The following is a 23,145-nucleotide window of genomic DNA, read 5'->3' on the forward strand; positions in this document are numbered from 1 at the left end:
AACTGGAGAGATACTTAATAAATATTTTTAAAATGAATGAATCTGTACAAGGCCTCTAGCTGGCTTTCAAGAGAAGCTATAAACTTTTAAGGATTACATAATTAAACTGAAGTTAAAAAAGAAAAGAAGATAACCACCACAAAAACCTGAGTTGGATCAAAACTCCAGTATACTTTGAAATGCCTCACATTGTAAACTCTCAAAAGTCAGAGTCACCAGTACAAATAATAAAAAGCAACAGTCACTATGATTCTATATTTACCTGCTAACAAATGGCCACAAGTGGTTACAATGATCTTATCACTTTTATAATAAAAGCATCTTCAAAAATTTTATGACATGAAAATATTATATAACATTAGGAATAAATGTATACTATAGTTTTGGTTCAAACTTTTGCATTTAATGTAGTGTTTCTTTTATACTCCAATATTTCAAAGGATGCTCTACAACTGAAGACATCCAAGAACTGAGGATATATTGTTTTTTAGGTTTCAGATAAAGAATTCATACTGTAGAGTGACATTGGTGTTAGCAATTGCTAAATTCAGATAAGACGTGTAGGAGAGACAACTACTTTGGACATTAAGATTGAGAACTTAGATCTAGAAAGTGTTGTCAAATTTCACTGCAACTGTGGACACATCAAATAACAAAGAACATGGAGGTTATTGAGGTTGTCAGGACATGGTAAGGAAGTAAGAGGTAAACAGATTTATCTTTGAAATGTTCTTAAAATATTAACACAATATTGTAAACTTTCCAGGTATATTTATCTAAATTGGCAACAAAAGTAAAATTCAAACAAAGAAAAATTTTTGCTCATTTTAGCTTTGCACATTTTAAAATTTAAGAGTTTGTAGTATGGGTGCTGTGGTACTAAAATATTCTAACTTTATTCTTTCTTCTGATTTAAAGGTCCTAGATCAATACATTTTCCACTAATTTTTGTTTACTTTCTCTTAGATAATTCACACTAAATGAGATAACAATATCCCCTGTGGTAACTATAGAAAACAAAAGCAAAATGCATCAGGTGGTTTGCCTGATGAATAAACTATAGGATACTCTAGGTCTGAATCTCTCTTTCAATTACATTAAGACAAAAGGGGCTGGGAAATTTATTTCCCTATGAAGCTTCTAAAAGGTTTACCCTGAGTCCATGTAATTCTATGGAGTGATTCTATAGCAGGTACTCCAAGGACTCCTGAAGACAAAGGAATGGGAGGGTAGCCAAGATATGTTATGGTCAGGGCAGGGTATTGACCTGAATGACATAGGATAACGTTACCTTCTTAAATATAACACATGATTGATCAGATTAAAAACAGATATATTGATACGTACCTATACACATGCCACGTTGCCCGCAAAAAAGTAAATGGCTTCCAGTTCAGTACAACCTGACTAGTCATAATTATCTAGCCAGAGGATAATATTTAGTGTCTGTGAGGCATAGTTTTTCACTTTGACTCTAATGCTAATCAAGGGGAAGGGGTTTTGCCAATCAGCATGAATATTTTAGCTGTTTTGGGTAAATCATTCCAATAGAGGAGAAAGCTTTCTAAGCTATATTCAGTGAGGGATGCCTCTCAGTGTCAACTAGCTCCTTTGCTCTGACTAAATTCTCATCAGCAAAACGGGGATAAAATTAATTTGCTAATGAAAATTAGTATTGTTTATTTTTATAAAAATAATTTGTTCAGGATTACATATAAAACTCTTAATGGGTCTGGGCGATGATGGCGGTGATGACGATGCAGTGGAATCCTTTGGACTGCAAGCAACAGGAGTCCCAATTCAAAACCGTAAAGGATTTGTTGCCTTGTGTAACAAACAAATTGTAAAGTATTTTGGCTCCACAGTTGTTAGCCTCATGGACCCAATTCTTTCTTCCTAATGTGCTACTAGCACTGTTATTAATAGCCCTCATGGCTGCAAGATGGCTGCTTCCGTTCCCGTCATTATATGCTCATATATTAGTGCCAGAAGTATACACACGGACAGGTATGTACACATACACATAGATACTCCACAGTACTACTTTTTTTTTTTTGTCTCTTTTTGAAACTTAAAATTTTCTCTGCACATATTTCCTCCAATTTACAGGCCAGAACTGAATTGCATGGATGCCATGAGAGCCAAGGGAAATAAAATTAACATGATGGTTTTGGAATCATCTGTATTCAACTTCTGAGGCTGAAAATGGATCAATCCTTTCAGCTGGCTCAAATTCTTTACCTAGCGAGTAGTCTAAGTGATGTGATTTCAACCTTCCCCATATAGGGTTAGTGTGATTTTTTAAAAATTACTTTTACAATAGGATATAGCAGTAGTAGAAGGAATTTGAAGACATCTCCTGAGTTCCACTTATATCCTTCTGTTTTCCCCACTTTGTGGGGGAAACTATTTCCCACTGATAATTAGGCTTAATTACTTCAACCACAGAATAATTACTGATCCTCATTTTTTGGGGGGAAGGGTATCTTCTTTGCTCAGTGGCAGGAGGACCTAAAGTGGCAAGAAGGTCGTCTCAGCAACCGATTTGAATTGTTGTGCCTCTTATCAATACTCTTCCTTTGGGTAAGACTTCTAAACCAGTAGAGCCCAGAAATAATAGAGGCAGAATAACAAATTTTACAAGTGGCTCACTAGTAAAACTAATGTTGCGGGTGCTTGGAGACCTAGCCCAAAGCAATCTCAGTCTTTTCCTTGTCTTTAGAATTTTAGCCACGGTTGCTCAGTCATGATTAACTCTAAGCCAATCATGCAATCCCTTCTATTCTGTTCCTAACTGGTCTAGGAATGTTCCCGTGATTCAGTATGTCCATTAGGAATCAACAGAAGTACACTGAAGGCACCTGAAAGGATAGTTTTCTTCCTAATAAGCGTAAGGAATTTGAAGAGAATTTCTTTGTGCTCTTTGTGGTGAGGATACTTTCATATGAGCATGTAATGTTTTGAGTGGTGGTGGACAACTTTTTATCAAAAGAAGGCAAAAGTAAACACACCTTGAGAGTCCATGATATGGTCAGTGTATCATGGAAATAACTGTGGGATAACTGCTCATATCATATATGAATATTTGAATTCAATATGCCTATCAGGTTTGTTGTCCTGCCCTTATTTTCCAAAGTAACATTTTCTTTAACATATTAGATGACAACCAAAATCCAGAACATAGATAAATCTCTCAATCTTTCAAGACACAACTCTCAGTTTTAAGGTTTTTTTTTTTTATAATACTATCATACAAAAGAGACCAGATATAGATTCATAGACTTTCAAAAAGAGAGAGGATTACAAGTAAAATAGGTATCAGATTAACTGTCAGTGAACAAGAGGGCATTTCAATTATTCAAGCTAGGTGTCTATCCAGTTAGAAACACATATTTATTTACACATAGTAAGATTACCGATAATCTATACTAGCATGTACAGAACGAGTCCCCTCAAATGTTATTTTATCAAAAAACCAAACAACAAAAAACTCCAAAAGCCACTATTTCAGATAAATTTGAATAATACTGTATACAATAACTTCCTCTTTCATATTCAAACTGTATATAAATATAATAAAGGCTCTGAAAAGTTATTCTTTAAATAAGCCAGCTAGTCATAACATGTCATTTATTAGATTGGGGAACTCTTTTGATTATCTATTATCCTGTGGAACAATTATTCCAAAGAATACATTTGGGAAATGCTTATCTGTACATTCTGATGACACCAATTTCTGATAGGGTTTTCTATCCTTAGGAATAAAAATAATTTTCATCATTGTTGCTATGCTATGAAGTAATGGTAATGAGCATTTTGTTGCTGTATATTAGAGCAAAAACTAAGATTTAATATCTGAGTACAAACTTCTGAGTTCCTTTATATAATGGAGAACTACAATTTCCTGTTTATATTTTAGCTGGACAAACAACAAAAAGAATCATTATCTTTAAAATAAACTACTTATGCATTTCCCTCTAAAATGTGTACACAGGTCAAATTTAAAATATTTCTTCTCAAAATAGACTCTATCTACCCCACATCACGAGTAACTATGCATAAAATTGTATGCTTGTGGGCCATCCTTTATGAACACAAAGAAAATGTGCTTGTATAGTTACAAAAAAGACTACTTTTCCCTGACCCCAATGAGAATATAAAAGACTTTTTAAAAACATGCTTACACAAGCAAAAATAAAACCTATAATATCTTGAAATTAAATCATGTTTGCTAAGTCAAGAAAATGTTTCATACTAAATGGAGCTCAAGGAATATAGCTAATTGGGGGATAAGAAAAAATTACTTTATTATAATACTGCTAGCAGAATAAAATCAACACACGTAACTTGTACATGCAGGGGGAAAACAGCCTAACATAATGGATGGTTTTCAGCACATTCCTTTACTAGAATGTGGTCACCTGCCACAAAGTACACAAGCTCATGCACAAGATCAAGACTTTACATACAGCTGAGATCACAATGTCATGCAGATAACAGCAGCGTGCTAGATAATCGTACCACAAACTGTGCAGATGTTCTCCCCCACCCCATGAGCCACTGCCAGCAGTTGCTGTGGAGTTTGGTTACCCATATCCGTGACATGAACGATGTCCTTTGGAGAATCTTGTTCCCTGTGGCTGTAAGTATTCTTATTTTTATAATATTTTAATGATGCTTGCTATCAAAATGATAAGTACAGAACTAGAAATTATGGAAAAGTAGAGTTTTTATAACACTGAATAATTACACACATCATATCTCAGGTACTAACAATAAACAACACATACTTAAACATATCATCAAAACTAATTTACTTCTCAGGCTTAAATGAACCCAAAATAACACATTTCATGACAGTGCTCCAATGAGGGCAGAAAAAAACATCCAGAAAGTACTTTCTGATTTCTAGCACTCAAAAAACTTGGCAAGAGTCATTCTAAGACCTGGCTAAAAGTATGACTCATACAGATAATTCTATATAAAAATATCTATTAGGATAACTCTTTGAATTACATGATTCCAATTCTGAAGGCTTGACTCAGATAAACAACCAAGTTGATATTGTGTATATTAGTCAATGAAATAAAGATTATAGTCATTAAAATACTTTCCCTCATTTCTCTGTATCTACAAGTATATTTCAATGTCCTTCTTTGTCTATTTACAACCTGGGTGCATTCTGATAAAGATGGGATTCTATTTTGCTATCAGGCAACACATGCTAAGTTACTGATGTTCATAAAAGCATAGAATCAGAATTCTGGAACCATGAGTCACTCTGAAAGGTTCAGCTCTATGCCTCCTGGCACTATGTGCCCCTTTCAGAATAGTGAATTCAATACTTCTGGAATGCTCCAGGATATCAGGCAAGGGAATGAAGAAAAAGAAAATACAGCCAACTCTCAATAATAATGGAAGGTAGGATGGATAAGTAAAATCTGAAGATCTAAAATCTTATTTTACCTAATAACTTCAATCCCCTCTCTTAGTAAACATTCGACTTAAATTTTTTTTTTTTTAAGTTTTGTGAGATAAAAAGAGGTCTTTTAATTTTACCCTATTTTCTCTGCCCACCCCTCCAAACACAGTAGAGGAGGTGTAACAAGAACTCTGTAGTCTGATATATGTAGCTGCAAAGATGGAAACATATTTTGACATCTAGCTTTTCCAATTTAGATATTTAAAACTATCGATATCATAGTCTACTATATGAGGGCCTATCTATGGTTTAATCTTTGCATAAAAATGATGGTTTAAAATTTGTTTTAAAAATTGATACTCCTTTAGCAAGGAATGACTACTTACCATAATCAACATCAGCAGTTACATCCAACTTTTCTGACTTTGTAAATCTAAAACTCAGTACTTACCAAGTTATATTTCCCTTAGAATGTAACATTTGCAAGTGATATGAATTGGAGATGACAGTTTTACTCATTATCAGCATAATTCATGACAGGAACCAGAATGCCTTGATAAATTGGACATAAAGGGTTGGCGCTGGTGTTAGCTGCCTTTCGTCATCCTTATGTACTATTCTGCCTCAGTTCTCCAGCAATCATCATTCGATTAAACTTAAGAGATTAATGCAAAATGTGTATCTTATTATAAAGTTCGTCATAAGAACTATTTTAGTTAGCTACAAGTAATGTCTAATTTGAACAAACAGGAATAATGAAGTCTCTGAAACTATGACATTCTTCAAACATGTCAGTATAGAAGAATCTCTCGTACACAGTAGCTATGCCATAGAGCACAATCAAAAAGTGACAGGCTCACTATTGCTATACATTTAGATGGAAGAGAACTTGGATTTGACCAAAAATAAAGTAAAAACATGTATTTTATGATAAAATGCATCAGAACAAAATTGCAATTAAGGGCCAAGTTACAAAACCTAAATTTATGATAGTTTAGTTTATCCATTCATTTGCCTTCTAAATTAAGAGTCCTCTATTCACTGAAAAGTCGAAACAAACAGTAGTGAGAACAAATTTCTTAATTTAAATATTTATATCAGGCTTTATAATACATATGTTTTGTTATATTTGTGGTGCTAAGACATAACTGATAATGTATGCATGGTGTTATATTTTTTACTTGTGTACAAGAAAAATTTAAGAAATCGCTTGTAATAAGTGAAAATCAATTTAATATTAAAAATGTTGGGGCGCCTGGGTGGCTTGGTCGGTTAAGCGTCCGACTTCGGCTCAGGTCATGATCTCACAGTCCGTGGGTTCGAGCCCCGCGTCGGGCTCTGTGCTGACAGCTCAGACCCTGGAGCCTGTTTCGGATTCTGTGTCTCCCTCTCTCTCTGCCCCTCCCCTGTTCATGCTCTGTCTCTCTCTGTCTCAAAAGTAAATAAACGTTAAAAAAAAAAAAAAATTAAAAAAAAAAAATGTCATTTGCATTGGGGCACCTGGGTGGCTTGGTCGGTTGAGCATCCCATTCTTGATTTTGACTCAGGTCATGATCTCACGGTTTGGTTCATGAGATTGAGTTCTATGTCGGGCTCTGCACTTACAGCGCGGAGCCTGCTTGGTATTCTCTATCCCCTCCTCTCTCAGCCCCTCCCCTGCTCTCTTTCTCTCTCTCAAAATAAACTTTAAAAACATGTCATTTGTATTATGATAAGCACATTTATAAAATCAGTATTTTTGTCCAATATTAAAATATTGTGCATGGGGGAGAAACATTTTTCTAATTCTAACATAGCAAAAGTTAAGATATTTTTAAAAATATTTTGCTGCGGGGCACCTGGGCAGCTCAGTTGGTTAAGCATCTGACTCGGATTCAGGTCAGGTCATGTTATCATGGTGTCATGGGTTCGAGTCCTGTGTTAGGCTCTGCACTGGCAGCATGACACCTGCTTGGGATTCTCTCTCATTTCCTCTCTCTCTCGCCCTCCTCCACTTGTGCTGTCTCTGCTTCTCTCAAAATAAATAAACTTAAAAAAAATTTTTTTAAAGTGTATAAAAAGTATTTGGCTACATGATTTAAATAGTTCTTAATACCCCTACAAGAGATGAAAAAAAGTTGGTTTTTGAAAATTTAAATTAATATCACTGCCAGTTATTTTATTCCACAGAAAATAAGTCACCTAGAAGCAGTAGTTCTGAGTGCTGTGTAATTTCCATTATATTTCTTTTTTTTTTTTTTTAAATGTTTATTTATTTTGAGAGAAAGAGGGAGAGTGCCAACATGGGGAGAGGCAGAGAGAGATGGAGAGAGAGAGAACCCCAAGCAGGCTTTGCACTGTCAGTACAGAGCCCAACGCGGGGCTCGATCTCACAACTGTTGAGATGATGACCTGAGCCGAAATCAAGTCGGATGCTTAACCAACTGAGCGGCCTAGGAGCCCCTCCATTATATTTCTAAGAATAAGTCTAATAGACATTTAAACATTTCTGAGAAAAAAAAAATTTCCGAGAATTTGAAATTTTCTAGAATGATAGCAAAATGAAAGTAGGGGAAAAAATCAGTGAAAGCACTGTTTTCACATTTTGATCATTCTAATATATTACAATAAGAGGTAATTAAATAGTTTCAAACATTCAACGACCTGTTACTTTACTTGCAAGTTTATTATATTATATTGCAGCAAAGCTGAGACAAGGTGGTAATCAAGTTCAACTATTATAAATATTCAAGTTCTCCACTTACCTCCTCTGGGTTGGCATTAAAGGTGAGGCTGCCTTCATCCAACTGCATATACAATTTTCTGAAAGAAAATCCTAGAGGTGGGTTCTTATTATATATGGAACAGTGACCCCATGTGGATTTACACAACCTATAAGATGAAATCAGATGAGAAAACATTACTATGCAAGTTAAATATGTATATACATGCTATAAAAGTAACATACAATAAAATTGTAATTTATAGTTCTAATGTTGAAAATGTTAACTTCTGTACTTGTTTGTTTGCCTATAGGGTATGATTGACAAATGCCTTCAATGTGGCGATTCTGATAAAGATTCTGAGTTATAAAGATTAATATTCATGAGTTTTATCTGAAGTTAAATATAACCTATTGCTAATAATAGCAATGACAGATATTTATTTATAACATTTACAGAGTGCTTAGTAGATGCCAGGCACTATTTAAAACATTGAAATAGTATTAACTTGCTTAATCTTTACAACAATGCTATGATGTTAGTTTTAAAGGTAAAGAAACACAGACACAGTAAGAGATTAAAAAGTTGATTTGAATCCAAGGAGTTTTACTCCAGAGTTAGCAATCTTAATCAAAACAACTAAACAGGATTAAGTTGCTATGTCTCCGTTACAAAGTAAAATTGTGTGGGGGTAAAGATTGCTAGCTAGGGAGAGAACCTTTTTTTTTTTTTTTTTTTTTTTAATACATATAGTGATAGCAGGCAAACTAAACATAGAAATTATAATGCTATAGCTTCAGAACAGACATAGTTGTGTGTGTCATTAAGCTTAGCTGCTTAAGATCCCGCTTCAAAATACTATTTCTTTACTATCACAATAACACGATTGTTTAAAAATTCTATGAAACCTAAAATGCAAATAGTTCATATCAAAACACACTATTTTTGAGGACTGGGATAGTTGTGTCCAACTCTGTGCAAAGATTAGCTACTGGTTATTTTAAAGCTAAAGTTTTATATAATTACAATGCCCAGACATTCTGGATATATGCCATAGATCATGAAATCTAAGTGCATTACTCTAGAGACACACAGAATACTGAAATTCTATTTTAGTGCACTTTTAATGACTATCTCAAAATTATCGGATTTTGTGTGCTCAAAAACACCTACTTTTAGTAACAGACATTAAAATACTTTCATTTTCTGACATTCAATTGATTTTTGGCTCAAACTTCTTGTCACACACATATAATGTACAAGTTAAAAAGAAAAAGTTACTGTTTCAACCTGTAACATCAAAATTGTGAGGATAGTGGGTAAAATATGCAATTTAATATGACAGTAACTTCTTAATAGGTCATTTATATCCTTGCATTATTTTTAGCAACCAAACGTAGTCACTGATTCTAAAATAGTGAATTTAGGAACTTCAGAAGATTATCAATATTTTAGCAGCTTCTTTAATCCTCTAGCTTTGACCTTTATTACTGAGCTATGTAACAGAACCTTTCAATATTAAGTATTCCACACATCCAAAGTTAAAATAAAATTAAGGTAGCCTTTAATTTAAAATTGAAGCAATTTATCACTAGGAAACAAAAATCCAAGTGTCATAAAAACAGGCATAACAATGTGGTAAGAATAAAGGAAGCACTTCTTCCAGAAAAGAACACCAGATTTAAATCCCAGATGAAGAATACATTCTGATTGAATTCAGATAAGCTTAGAAATAAACTTTTTTTTTTTTCAAAGTTCATATACAGAATTACACATTAAGATTGCTAGGAATACTAAAATGCAGAAAAGAAATTTTAAATAAATAATGAGCCAGTTTTAAAGTATTTTTATTTGTTTTTTTGCCAGTTAGGGAATTAATAACTATAATTTAAACACTACGAATTAATAGAATTTCCTCTTACGTCCACAGTACCTAAACTATAACACGACGATGAGAGAATAAGATGATGCTGATGATTTTTATCTATGTAGAGGCTGAGAAATTATATAATACTGTAATTTTATAGCATGAGAAAGCCTCTATTAGAAATGCCATTGTTGGTAATGCCTTTTTATTAAAGCTTGACTATTTGGATAATTTATTAATTCTCTCATTATATTTTCGTTTTCATTTAGAAATTTTTTATAGTCACAAAAAGACCTTTGTTTTCAGATATGTTTTACATAATTAAAGTCCCATTAAAAAATGAGACTTAAAGAAAGAAAAAAGGAAAAGAATGAGACTTAAATGAACCTTAGTAAAAAATGCTAGAAAGCTCAATAGCCAATGATTCTTTTAGGTTTGGTAACATTTTCACACCCAAGTATATGATGCTATGTAAGGAGTAATGTCAGTTCCATAAAACAGATTCTACTCCAAACATTCTTAAATTTATAGGTTAAATTTAAACTGATATAATCACTGCTATAATTTCTATCATCTACCCTCACTTCAGCAAGGAGATTATCTCCTTGCCTTCTACTATCTGACTACTTCATTGATGAAATATTGGTTAGAAAAAATAAAAAGTAGATGAAACATTTAAAGTTCATGTTAGCGAGCACCTATGATAGAGGAAATACGTAAATAAGTAAACACACAATCTTCATACAGGAAGCACAAACTATACCAGGGACGTAAACACTCTAAATTTTGGATTATAAATTCTCACTTAATTTGTAAGTTTTAGATTTTTTAATTTTTAAGGTAATCTCTACATCTACTTACAACCCCGAGATTTTCAAAATTTCTATTTACCCATGGGGTTTTTTTCTTTAAAAGAAATTTTTTTGTGTTTCTTTTTGAGAGTGAGAGAGACACAGCATGAGCAGGGGAGGGGCAGAGAGAGGGAGACACAGATTCTGAAGCAGGCTCCAGGCTCCGAGCTGTCAGCACAGAGCCCGACGCGGGGCATGCGCTACTGACTGAGCCAGTCGGGCACCCCAACAGCTTGTATTTTTAGATTAAACTGGTCATTTCTGATTTACAATAACTGCCACCTCCTGACTGGTTACTTCTAACTGTAAAATTTTCTTTTAAACTGTCCTTTTCCCACTACCAAACCTGACTGTGATGATAACTCCATTGTCTTTCCAGATTTTAATAAAGGGCCAAACTACAAACCAGGTTTAAAAGAAATACTTCATAATACATATACATCCATTACAAAGAGAACATGCAAGCACGGTTGTGTTTAGAGATGCCTGAATCAAATGTGTTAGGTTGAACTCACCCTTGCCAGAGAAGTTCATCATTTGCAAGGTCCTGCCAAACACATGAAGCTAAGCAGAGGTCAGTCGCATTCAGGTAGGACAAGATGGTAAAGCTTAGCTCGGGGGGCAACATTTCCAAATTAATGAATCCTTCCTGTTCTTTAGATTTCCGTGCCTTCAAGAGGTGATATATATCGATGCCTCCTTGGACCTGTTTCCGATGACTGGTGTTAGAAATGCTGCTGGCAGCCATCCTCCTGCTCTGCTCTCTGCTGAGGTAGCCTTGCTCACTGTAACCTTCGTGCTGTAGCTGCTGGTTTCTGGCCACTCTCCACAGCCCCTGACCCATCTGCAAGCCTGGGAGAAAGCCAGAATGTATTAAGAAGGTTAACTCTGACCCGAAGCACTAATTTACCAGAATTAACCTTCCTCATTAAAGCATGTTAAAAGGAGTAGTAGATTACAAAGAAGAGCTGGAACCTCCTAAGTACAAAACTTCGACAGAGAAAGTTGCAGAAATATTTGATTTGATATCAAATCACCTTTATCCCAGTTTGCTAGCTGCTTTTAAAGTCCACAGGTGACATAATCATTTTTCACATGGTGAGATTTAAAAGTTACTGATGTCCTAAAGACTCTTACAAATTATAATTATGTGGACTTATGGGCCAGTATTAAATGCAGCTCTGATCAGAGCACAGGACTTTAGTTAAAAGGCCTCTAGACCCTGCTTTTTATCACAACTCGGGCTAAGCTAAGCTAGCCCCTTTTAACCAAACTCCCAGATGCATAACAGCTGTGAAACAGGCTTTTCCTTTAATTCTTGCCAGTCTACACTTAAGTTGTAGACTGTAATAAAATGTAACATAGGCCCTGAAGTCTAATTCAGAAACCTTATAAATTAGACACCTAGAACTCCGTGATAAATAGCTTAGTAATGACTATTTGGTTTTGTTGTTTCTTTAAATAAAAATCAGAATTTAAACTGATTTTCCAGTTCTTCTCCAGACAGACCCATGGATTCCTCAGAGGCACCTGGAAAAAGGTAGGAGAAGAAGAAGATGTGCCCCGGGCCTCCTCTACCTTCACTTGACCTCCAAACCAGAGCGGCTCTACATTTATCTGTTAGAAATATTGGACTGCCACTATACAAATATTAGGAAACTACTGGCCTAGGCTTCCTATTTGATCTTGGCTTTAAAATAAGTAACTTCTCCCAGGCTAATAAATTTATTGAGAAAAATGAAATCAGGAAGAGCTTTTAACTAACACAGATATTCCATGATCTCTTTTCCAAAATATTCTTGTTTTACAAACCCAAGTTGACTGCTAATATATATGTATGTGCATGCAATTTAAAAATTGGGAGAAAAAACTATTTTTCATATAAAGTCATTAAAGTAACTTTCATAGCATCATGTAACCTTAAAATAGTTTTAATGAGCTGTTTACAATGAGAATTAACAGAAAAAGAAAGAAAGAAAAACACCATGGGTGAATAGAAATTTTGAAAATTCTTAGGAATTTGAAAATTGAATAGAATTTCAAAGAATGTCAAAGATATTTTTTCAGGATTTAAAGAGGCATGATCCACATTTATGTTTACTGAGTTATTGGCTATTATTTAGATAATGGACACTGTAATAGGTTACTCATTGATCAAAACAGAAAAATAGTCCAGGATAATTTTTCACCCTTCCTCCTTACAGTTGACTGCTTGCAACCCCAACAGCTTAAGGTATAAAGGAATGAGGGGTACAAAGAGAAGGAACATATTAATAATTTTCAAACGTGGGGAGATTTATTTACAAAGAAACCATAAAAAATAATCTTTTACCCCATAACACGTACGACAATAATGGTTGGTGATTAGAATATAATAATTAAATTTGTATTTTTTTAATTTTTTTTTTTTTAACATTTACTTATTTTTTGAGAGACATAGAGAGACAGAGCACAAGTTGGGGAGGCGCAGAGAGAGAAGGAGACACAGAGTCCAAAGCAGGCTCCAGGCTCCGCCGTCAGCACAGAGCCCGACGCGGGGCTTGAACCCACAAACCACAAGACCACGACCTGAGCCGAAGTCGGACACCCAACTGAGTCACCCACGCACCCCAAATTTGTATTTTTTATATAGGCTCTTAAGAGATTGAACAGACAAGCTCCAGAGCTGCAGAAAATATTTACAAAACAGTTATCTAACAAAGTACTGGTATACAAAGAACTTTAAAGTCAACAATAAGAAAACAGCCCATGCAAAAATTTGCAAAAAAACTCAACAGATACCTCACCAAAAAAAAAGGTATATAGATAGCAAATAAGCATATAAAAAGACACTCCACATGTTATTCTACAATCTCAAATCAAAACAATGAGATAGTAAATACCATACATATTAGAATACTTGAAATCCAAAACACTGACAACACCAAATGCAGGCAAAGATGTGGGAATGCAAAATGGGACAGTCACTTTGGCAGTTTCTTACAAAACATGCTTTTACCATATGACCCAGCATTTGTGATCCTTGGTATTCACCCAAATATGTTGAAAATTTATGTACACATAAAAACCTTCACACAAATGTCTATAACATCTGTACTCACAATTATCAAAACTTGTAAGCAACCAAGGTGAGTGCATAAACTGTGGTACATCCATACACTGAAATGTTTAGGACTAAAAGAAATGAACTACGAAGCCATAAAAAGACAGGGAGGAAACTTAAATGCATATCACTAAGTGGAAGAAAATGATCTGAAAAGGCTACATAATGTACGATTCCAATAATTTGACATTCTGGAAAAGGCAAGCTACAGAGAATAAATATGATTAACACAGAAAAATAAAGAATATCAACAAAATTTGTAAGGAATTTTAATTTTGGTTAATGTTTAAGTACGCCATGCCATACAACAATGTAAGCATAACTTAATTTTGACAACCATAACATTTCAAAATGTTCAAATGTTTCAAAATGATTCAAAATCATAAAGAAAGGTATTTTATTTCCATCATGGCTATTTCTGTTTATCTTAGCAAGAAAGTATCTAAAATCGTGTTGCCTGCCAAGGTCATTTAGCATATCTTATCCTTTTAGATGATTACTTACATTTATTTTTCTCTTTTGCTTTTGTACCACTAAACATAAATAATACAACATGGTAACTACAATGTTTGAAATCTCAAGATTTAAGGCATTTAATACCAATTTCTGTGTATTTTCCCTACAGCATCTTTCTGGTTAAGCAGCTGTTAAGCAGCTGTTGTTAGTCTCAGGGATGTTGCTAGGGAACACAGAATCAGGGTGATTTCCCTAGGCTCTGGACTTTAATGGGGATCGCTTAAATTGAGCACTGGATAATGTGATTCAGAAAGCATCCGGCAGGTAGAAAGAGGTAAAGCTAGCAGCTGGCTCTTGGGTTGGGGGTTGAAATTTGAGGCTCATATAAGCATAATTCAGACAAAGGAAACTGCATTTTCTATTCTCCTACTGAATAATGCCACAAATTGCCCTCTTGGAATGTCCCTTTCTTTTAGGGGCAGTTCTTGATACTGGGAAAGAACATAAAACGATAAACCACTTGGGGAAGATTCATATCATAAATTTATGCTTTGGAGAAAGGAAAGGGTGTTTATAGAGTTCCATCCCCATTCCCCATCTTCCTTAGGATAACAGAGATGTGGAATGTGGGTGGACTGTCAGAAAAGTGCTAAAACTCTCAAAACAACACGATATCCATTGCAGAAGCTGTGAACTGAGTCATGGAGGGAACACAATGTTGTGGACGCTGAAACTGAACAGACCTGAGTTTAAAATCTGGACTCCACTAGTTATTACTTACAGAGGACCTTGGGGGAATATACTTGACTCTTCTAAGCTTTAGCTTCTTTATATGTATGTGATCATTTGCATATTACATAATAGTAATATCTATAGTTCAAAAGATCATTGTATTGAATGAGATAATGCTTATAAAGTTCATTCCACAGCTAATAATCAAGAAAATATCAGCTATCAGTTTGTTGTGAAAAGATTTTCATAAAGTGAAATTGATGAGCACTTTGGCCAAACTTATTTAATGGCACTTCAGTTGTCCAGATGTTATGCCTGCTTAATAAACTCATTTGTTCATGCTGATGCACACTATTCTTCATCTCTTTAAATTTTTTTTTTTTCAACGTTTTTTTTTTTATTTATTTATTTTTGGGACAGAGAGAGACAGAGCATGAACAGGGGAGGGGCAGAGAGAGAGGGAGACACAGAATCGGAAACAGGCTCCAGGCTCCGAGCCATCAGCCCAGAGCCTGACGCGGGGCTCGAACTCACGGACTGCGAGATCGTGACCTGGCTGAAGTCGGACGCTTAACCGACTGCGCCACCCAGGCGCCCCTCTTCATCTCTTTTAGTTACTTCATATTTCGGCCATGGTTATTCTTTCCCTCATAAATGCAGTTGTTTATATTGATGACCAAACCAACCAACCAACCAACCAACCAACCAACCAACCAAGTAAACCCAAACCTGAAAAACAAAGAAGACTGTGTTGTGTCCACTAAACAATTTCAAACCTCGGCATGCCTTATGATAGTGCCACTAACAAGGCCTGAAACAGGTCCTTGTGTTATTATTAGTAATCTGTCAACATTTGGTGCTAAAAGAGATATAAAATATGATAGCTTCACGCTGGGGTCTTACATGATGTCAAATTCCTGAAAATAGTTATCTGGACTGACTTCAAAGTACAAAATATTCAGATTTGTCTTAAAGTTTTAATAAATGTTAGTATAAAGATTTTCACAATTTAAAAACAGCATCATAAAAGATACAATACTCTGTCATTTGTGCCAATTCAGTCTAAAAAATATCAAGTTGCACAGTGGGATTACTGAATATACAAAGAGTTTAAAATTGAAAAAAATTAACCACCAAAGAAGTCTGTGTATTTGAAATAAATAGTTTGGGTATAAATATAGATTTTGTGATGAAATCACTGCTGATAATTTTATTCTCTCAAAACAGGTTGAGAAATATAGATACTTACTCCTAGGAAACAGCACTCTTAAGAGCATAGTTAGTCTATTCTATGTACAAATAAAAGAAATATGGTCAATTCTTGTAATTTGTGGTAGTTTGGTGGGATAAAGTCACTGCATACAGTGAATTAGCAAATACTAAACCATTGTTCCTAGCAGATATATGCCGTTAGGTTACTACAGCCTCTGGCTGCATTTTTGCCAACTGATGAATACATAATCTTGCTTTATGCATGTTTCTGTTTAAAGACATCTTGTTTAATATACATTGTTGATTCACTAAGATTGAACTAACCAAACCTGATCAGAGCTCATCTAACACAGGCATTTTCTCTATAAAGCACCATCACAGCCTTTTTACAGTCAGGAACACTACCCAGCACGTGAGTAGCAATTATGGGGGGCATTTTCAACAGTGAAATCATCAACACAAAAGGACAAAAACGTACAAATGTGCCACTATACAGATCACAAAAAGGACACTTGTTTATAATATCAGAGCTACAACAGGAAAACAGAGCATTGCCTTAATTTAACCTTAGCTGGGAACAGCACCTCACAGATGCAAATTTTCTACAGGTCTGTACCTGTCTGAGAATGACTGTGACAGTGCCAGGAGTCCTGATTTGGGGGATCAAAAAATAAATTTTAGCAAGTAGGAGAAATCACAAATACAAAATCTGCAAGTTAGGAAATTGCTGTAATACTTTTGAAGAGGTCCCATGCCTTTTCCTCCAGATTTGAATTTATTTTCTGTAAAGTTTATCATGTTCAGGAGACTTAGAAGATTTTTTCTAAGGACCTTCAAAATGAAACCAAAGATATTTTCTCTTGGTCTCCAAAGGTAGAAACAGTGCTTCATTATTTACCATCTGATGGAAATAAAAATGCCATAATTACATAGGTTACAGGAGAAATTATACTGATAAAAATTCCATACAAGATTTCAAAATTGAAGTTCTTCCTTTTAGAAAAGAGAAAAAATTATAGGAAAAAAAATCAAGGTAAATCGGATGCTATAGTGTCTTATTTTTCAGAATGATAATAAAATTGACACTTAAAAGCAGAGATTTAGATACTATTTAGTAAGTGTGAATTTACATTTTACAGAAAATGGTCAATGCAAAATAAAATAAATCCCAGAACTCCTTTTTAAATTGGATGAAGACTCTCAAATGAAGCAATGGCCAAACATGCAAGTGGATATTATTCAAGAATCTCATTTTTCCTGAAATTATGCAAACACAGCTATCAATTTAATTAATTTTGATTATTTTAATACAGTGGTCAAGTAATGCTCCTTACATCTCAGAGCTATTACATACAGTTTTCATGTAAGGGCCAAAGATTTATGTTCAATTCTCCACTATTTGCAGATGTACTCATGTACATGAGTTCATATACATGCAAATGTCTCAGGTGGACAGAAAACTCAGAAGCCTGGCACTACTGGTTATGGGATGGGTAACCAACCTGAGCCGCTTTGAACACTCAGTGGTACTGTGGATAAATATGTCACATTAGCTGAAAGAGTCAACTGTTTTATTAATTTAATTGCATGCATAAGAATTTCCTATTTTTGTTTATTATCTTACACTTCAAATTTAACTTTGTGTTCCTAAAGTCCTATGCTACCGTGGCACAGTAGTTGGAATAAAATAAATGGAAATTAACATTACTTTAGGAAGATTCCGGCATTTTTCAAAAAATAGTCTTTGATAAATATTGAGCAATAAGCATGAATAAAACTTCTTGCTTAGCCAAAGGTCCATTTATAGAGAAAATAGCCACTATCACCTCTAAATCATCTGTTGCACCTCTACCTGACAACATTTTAGGCATGTTACATCCACGGTTATTATGTATATATGTTGCTTTTCCTTCCAAAAAAAAAGTTTTTTTGGTATTACATTGCTTGATTTTAGTATTCTCAACTCTAACACTATTTTGATGCCTGCTAATATGGTTTCAGAAACAGGTTTTAAGCAGGATAAATATATATGGTAGGGTGTCATCTCATTAACATGGTTTGTGAGATATCAATTGGATAGTAGATAAAAGAAAGAATGTTCTAACTCATTTTTGGAAAAATCTTTTATGGTCAATTCCTAGCATCTTGTTAAAAGTTTAAGCATGAATACGTATATTTATCACTTTTCCTTCCTATTAAAATGAGAGGAAATAAAAAAGAGAAATTTAAAAACCTGAAAGAGAAGGAAAACAGGCTGTTGAGTGAACAAAACATTTGAACAGATTTCTGTAACATGACATTGGAAGGAGTAGTGGTTACTAGTGAAGCCATGAAGAGGAAGGAGAAAGATAGTATGGAATAGTGCATGGGGTTAAACAGAAGCTTATCTATCCTGCAGAATCTTCAAAAGACTTTTGAGGGTCCAAAGCACAGCATAAGTAAGGAATTAATTCAGAGTAAAATGAGGAACAAAAATCAAGGGATCACTGGGTCACTGTTTCCTTCCTTCCACAATATTGACAAAAATTCGCCCCTTTACAATCTTATTAAGAAGTAAAATGGAACAACAGACAACAGAAGCTATCCTTCAACACACATGCAACAAGTGTCTTGAATGATTAGGCATCTACTCCAACCCCTTTCCCTTATCCGGGTTAAATGAAGAAGTGTTTCTTCTAAAGAAACTGAACCCTAGAGAAAAGATTCCCCTTGTAACATTTAGAAGCAGCCCAACATAATGGCTATCAAACCAATCATCCCAAAGCAAGGGCCACCAACTTTATATAGGTGCATACATCTACAAATCAACTTTTTATTGTCTCAAAGATCTAACATTCAATCATTAATCATTGAATCATATCCAAATGCTGAAGCATTTGCACAATGATCACTTGGCTTATTTTCCTTATTTTACCCAGTGACTCTTCAACAAGAGTTAAAAGTTAATTTTAATCTTGATCTAATAAATAAAATCATAAACTCTACATATTACATATTTGAGAGTTGGCTTACAGAAGGAACCCACTGAAGTTCTGCATTGTATAAATATGGCAGAAGGGTACATCTTTCTCCCAACTTTAACCTTTCCAGTCCACTTGGGACATCCTCAAGGGCTACCCAGAAAATCCTAAAGCAGTGTTTCTTAAATGCAGATTATGAATGTCCAGTGAGCTAGAAGATAATCAACACACAACAAATGCAATGGAATAATATCAAAAGAAATATTAGGAGCGGATGTGAAAAAGCTCCTATTGGCCAACCCATATGAAAATTTGAGCATCCAAATAATAAGCACACTAATGGATTATAATCCATCACATAACAAAAAGAATCCATGTGTTTACATTGATAATAAATAAACATAAATAAAGGAGATAAAAAGCTCTTCTTTACAGAAAAATGTTATACAGATAAAAGGAATACAGGGGTATTAGAAGAGTCATCTCACAAGCATCATAGGAAAAATAATTCTGGCAAAGATTATGAGTGGATGCTGTATCTGGAATTTGAAAAAGAATGGAATATTTATAGTGTTTCCCAAGATTCCTCACATATGACTCCTAAATTACAAAAAAAAATTATGAAGACAGTATATAACCAAATGACCAAAATTAACATTTATCAACAGGAGACAAATTATATCATGTGCCTCTGGCCCCAATACTCTGAGAAGGACACAGAATCAATTGTGCAGTATTCCTGACAAAAATGTATGTATAAACTGCAGCTAACCATGAGGACTATCAGAGGAAACCAAATGGAGTCTCTAAAATGATAGGACTTTTCCCTTCACAAATGCTATGAAGTCAAAGAAAGGCTGAGGAACAGTTCAGGAACATTATTCGGATAACCGAAAGACTAAACACATGGACTAAAGATTGGATCAAATATCATGTCACTGTTAAAGTTCCTGAATTTGATAACTGTGCAGTGGCTCTGTCACAGTATATTATTGTTCTTTGGAAACACACTTCAGACATCCCATACGTAACTTAGTCTCAGATGGTTCAGAAAAATAGTAACGTCTATCTCCGTAAACAGAAATTTGGTGTGGAATCCAGGCATGTGAATTTGAAAAAAACTCTTGGTTTGATATGCACTCGGTTAAAATTACTGCTCTGGAATTTACTGTAATACAGACTGAAAACCACTAATCAGGAGATAAATGCCCAGCATTATGTATTAACAGTAGTAGGAGACTCCTGTCAAGGAAAACATCAAAACGGATGTGCCATTTTTGACAAAAAGTTTTATTTTAAAGGATGGAGAAAATGTTTGAAAGAAAGTAGAAAGAAACGCCCCTTTTAACTCTTTTTGTGTTCATCTTTAAGACTTGGCATTCATGGCTGTGTTCTCTCCTTCTGTACATAACATTATGTGGATAATATTCAATAATATAAATATTAAACATAATATTGTTTTTATACCATGAAACATTTATTTAGTACTTTCTCTATGCTAAATACTCTGTTAAAGCTTTTCTATGTTACCTCATTTTAATCCTCACAACAACCACAACAGGTAGAGATTATTATTCTAATTTTGTAGCTGAGGAACTATGACCCAGAGAGGTTAAACATCTTTGCCCAAGATCTCATAGCTGGCGAATGTAAAATTTAGGATTCAAGCTTAGGTCTATGTGAGTCCAAAGCTTTTATTCTCAACCACCAAACCTTATGCCCAGAACCGTTAGAGCCCACAGATGGCAAAGGCAATCTCCCATCTGTTTCTTCGGCGCTGGCTCTCATCTCTTTTTCCTGTTACTGCTTATTACCTCCATTGTTGTTTCCGGCTGCGGTTTTTCTCATAGGCTTTGATGAGAAAACAGATCTGGTTAAAACTCCAACACAGAATCTGATTCACCTATAGACTGCGGTCCTCATTTTCCTCATCAGTAAGATAATGGAGAATTCTTATCCCATGGGACTTACAGGGGATAACATTTAAAGAACCTAATTCAGAGTAACAGGTAGTTTCGTGGCCATCTTTCAAACTTCTTTAAATAATAATCATACGTTGCTTTTTCCATTTCAAATTAACCTGATTATTTTGGATTTAATTAGTGAGTAGTTATAGTCCTGCTCCTGAATTTCATTAATTTAGGATCTGAGAAATTGGGAGAGATGCCATTTACCTTTGCTAGGTGAATATATAAAGTAAGAAAAAGATTCTAACTTTGCTTAGATTGAAACACTATATATTATAAAAACAAAGTTTGACAATTAAGGCCAAGTACTTAGTCATCAGTCAGTGATAACAGAGATACGTTTTTGGCAGTTAAGCACTACCATCATCTTTAATCATCATCAATGTTTCTAGAAATGAAAACTTTAAGACTCCATAGGAAGATTCAACATGTCAAAGTCACTTCTGGTAGCATGACAAAATAAATCTGTCAATTAATAAGAGGAAATTTCTACTATAGATCTCTAGAACATCAGCAATCACCAGTAATTTAAATTTTAAAGTACTTTGTGAATAGCATGGTAATTCATTAGATCTTTAAAGTTAATGTTACAATTGTTGAGATTCATATTTTTAAGCGTATTTCTTAATTACGGAATACTAATATTTATTCAAACATGTTCGTTAAGACAATACCTTTGGAACAACCTATTACACTGTGCTATTTTTCACATTTATCATATTATATATAGTAAAAGAAATAAATATTTAAAAACGTATACATACCTTGTTTTATCATGCTCTGTTTCACTGCACTTGGCAGATACTTAGTTTTCTACAGATTGAAGGACTGATGCAAACCTGCATCAAGCAAGTGCATCAATGCCATTTCCCCCCCCCCCCGCCCCCGACAGCATTTGTGCACTTTGTGTCACATTTTAGCAATTCTTGCAACACTTCAAACTTTTTCATTATCATCTGTGATCAGTGAATATGAGTCACTGAAAGCTCACGTGATGGTTAGCATCTTTTAGCAATAAAATATCTTGTAGCTAAGGTGTGCACATTTTTTAGACATAATACTATTGCACACTGTAATAGACTACAGTAGAGTATAAACATAACTTTTATATGCATTGAGAAACAAAAAAAATTCCTTTGATTTGCTTTATTGTGGTATTCAGTTTATTGTGGTCCAGAGTCAAACCCTCAATATCTCCGAGGTAGGCCTGTATATAGGCAGTCCTTGCTTTGTACAACATTGTGCTAACTATTAACAGTGACCATGGGACTGTGAAAAGCTCTAATATGCACATTTCAGTTACAACGGTACCATGCAAAGTAGGAACTGAGTTTAAGTACTAAGACGAGGAATTGATTGCAATCAATAGGCTACATGTATAAATCCAGTACCAAATACAGTGCCTTATCCCTATAAAGTGCTCAGTAAATATTTTGAGTGAACAAATGGATGAGTGGCATGCAATGATAAAAAACTGAATTAGATGAACCTTGACTTAAACTTCACGTATCTTTTAAAAATTAACTCAAATTGGATCACAGACTTAAATGTAAAGTGTACAATTGTAAAACTTTTAGAAAAATTCATAGAAGGAAATCTTAAGGATCTAGGATTAGGCAGAGTTCTCATACTTGACATCAAAAGGATGATCCATAAGAGTAAAACTCCGTAAGAGTAAAAACTGATAAAATATATCTCTATAATCAAGAACTCTTGCTCTTTGAAGCCCTATGTAAAGAAGATGAAAACACAAGCTGTGTAGAGACTGAGAGAAAATATTTGAAAACTACATTCTGACAAAGGACCACTATCTAGAATACATAAACAACTCTCAAAACAATAAAAAAAAATTCAATTTAAAAAGAAGCAACAG

General features: G+C 34.4%; 1 protein-coding gene across 1 annotated transcript in view; it reads right to left on the reverse strand.

Moving 5' to 3' along the window:
* Positions 1 to 23,145, reverse strand: part of FBXO8 (F-box protein 8) — a 51,228-nt gene that overhangs the window by 20,226 nt on the left and 7,857 nt on the right. The window contains exons 2-3 of the mRNA XM_060653764.3: positions 11,358 to 11,694; positions 8,167 to 8,293 (exon numbers count right to left, since the gene is read on the reverse strand). Coding sequence (XP_060509747.1) covers positions 8,167 to 8,293; positions 11,358 to 11,686 — 456 coding nt within the window. The 5' untranslated portion in view covers positions 11,687 to 11,694. The remainder of the gene's footprint in view (positions 1 to 8,166; positions 8,294 to 11,357; positions 11,695 to 23,145) is intronic.

Source organism: Panthera onca, chromosome B1 (genome assembly GCF_046562875.1).
Source record: "Panthera onca isolate mPanOnc1 chromosome B1, mPanOnc1 haplotype 2, whole genome shotgun sequence".
In the NCBI taxonomy this organism is placed as follows: domain Eukaryota; kingdom Metazoa; phylum Chordata; class Mammalia; order Carnivora; family Felidae; genus Panthera; species Panthera onca.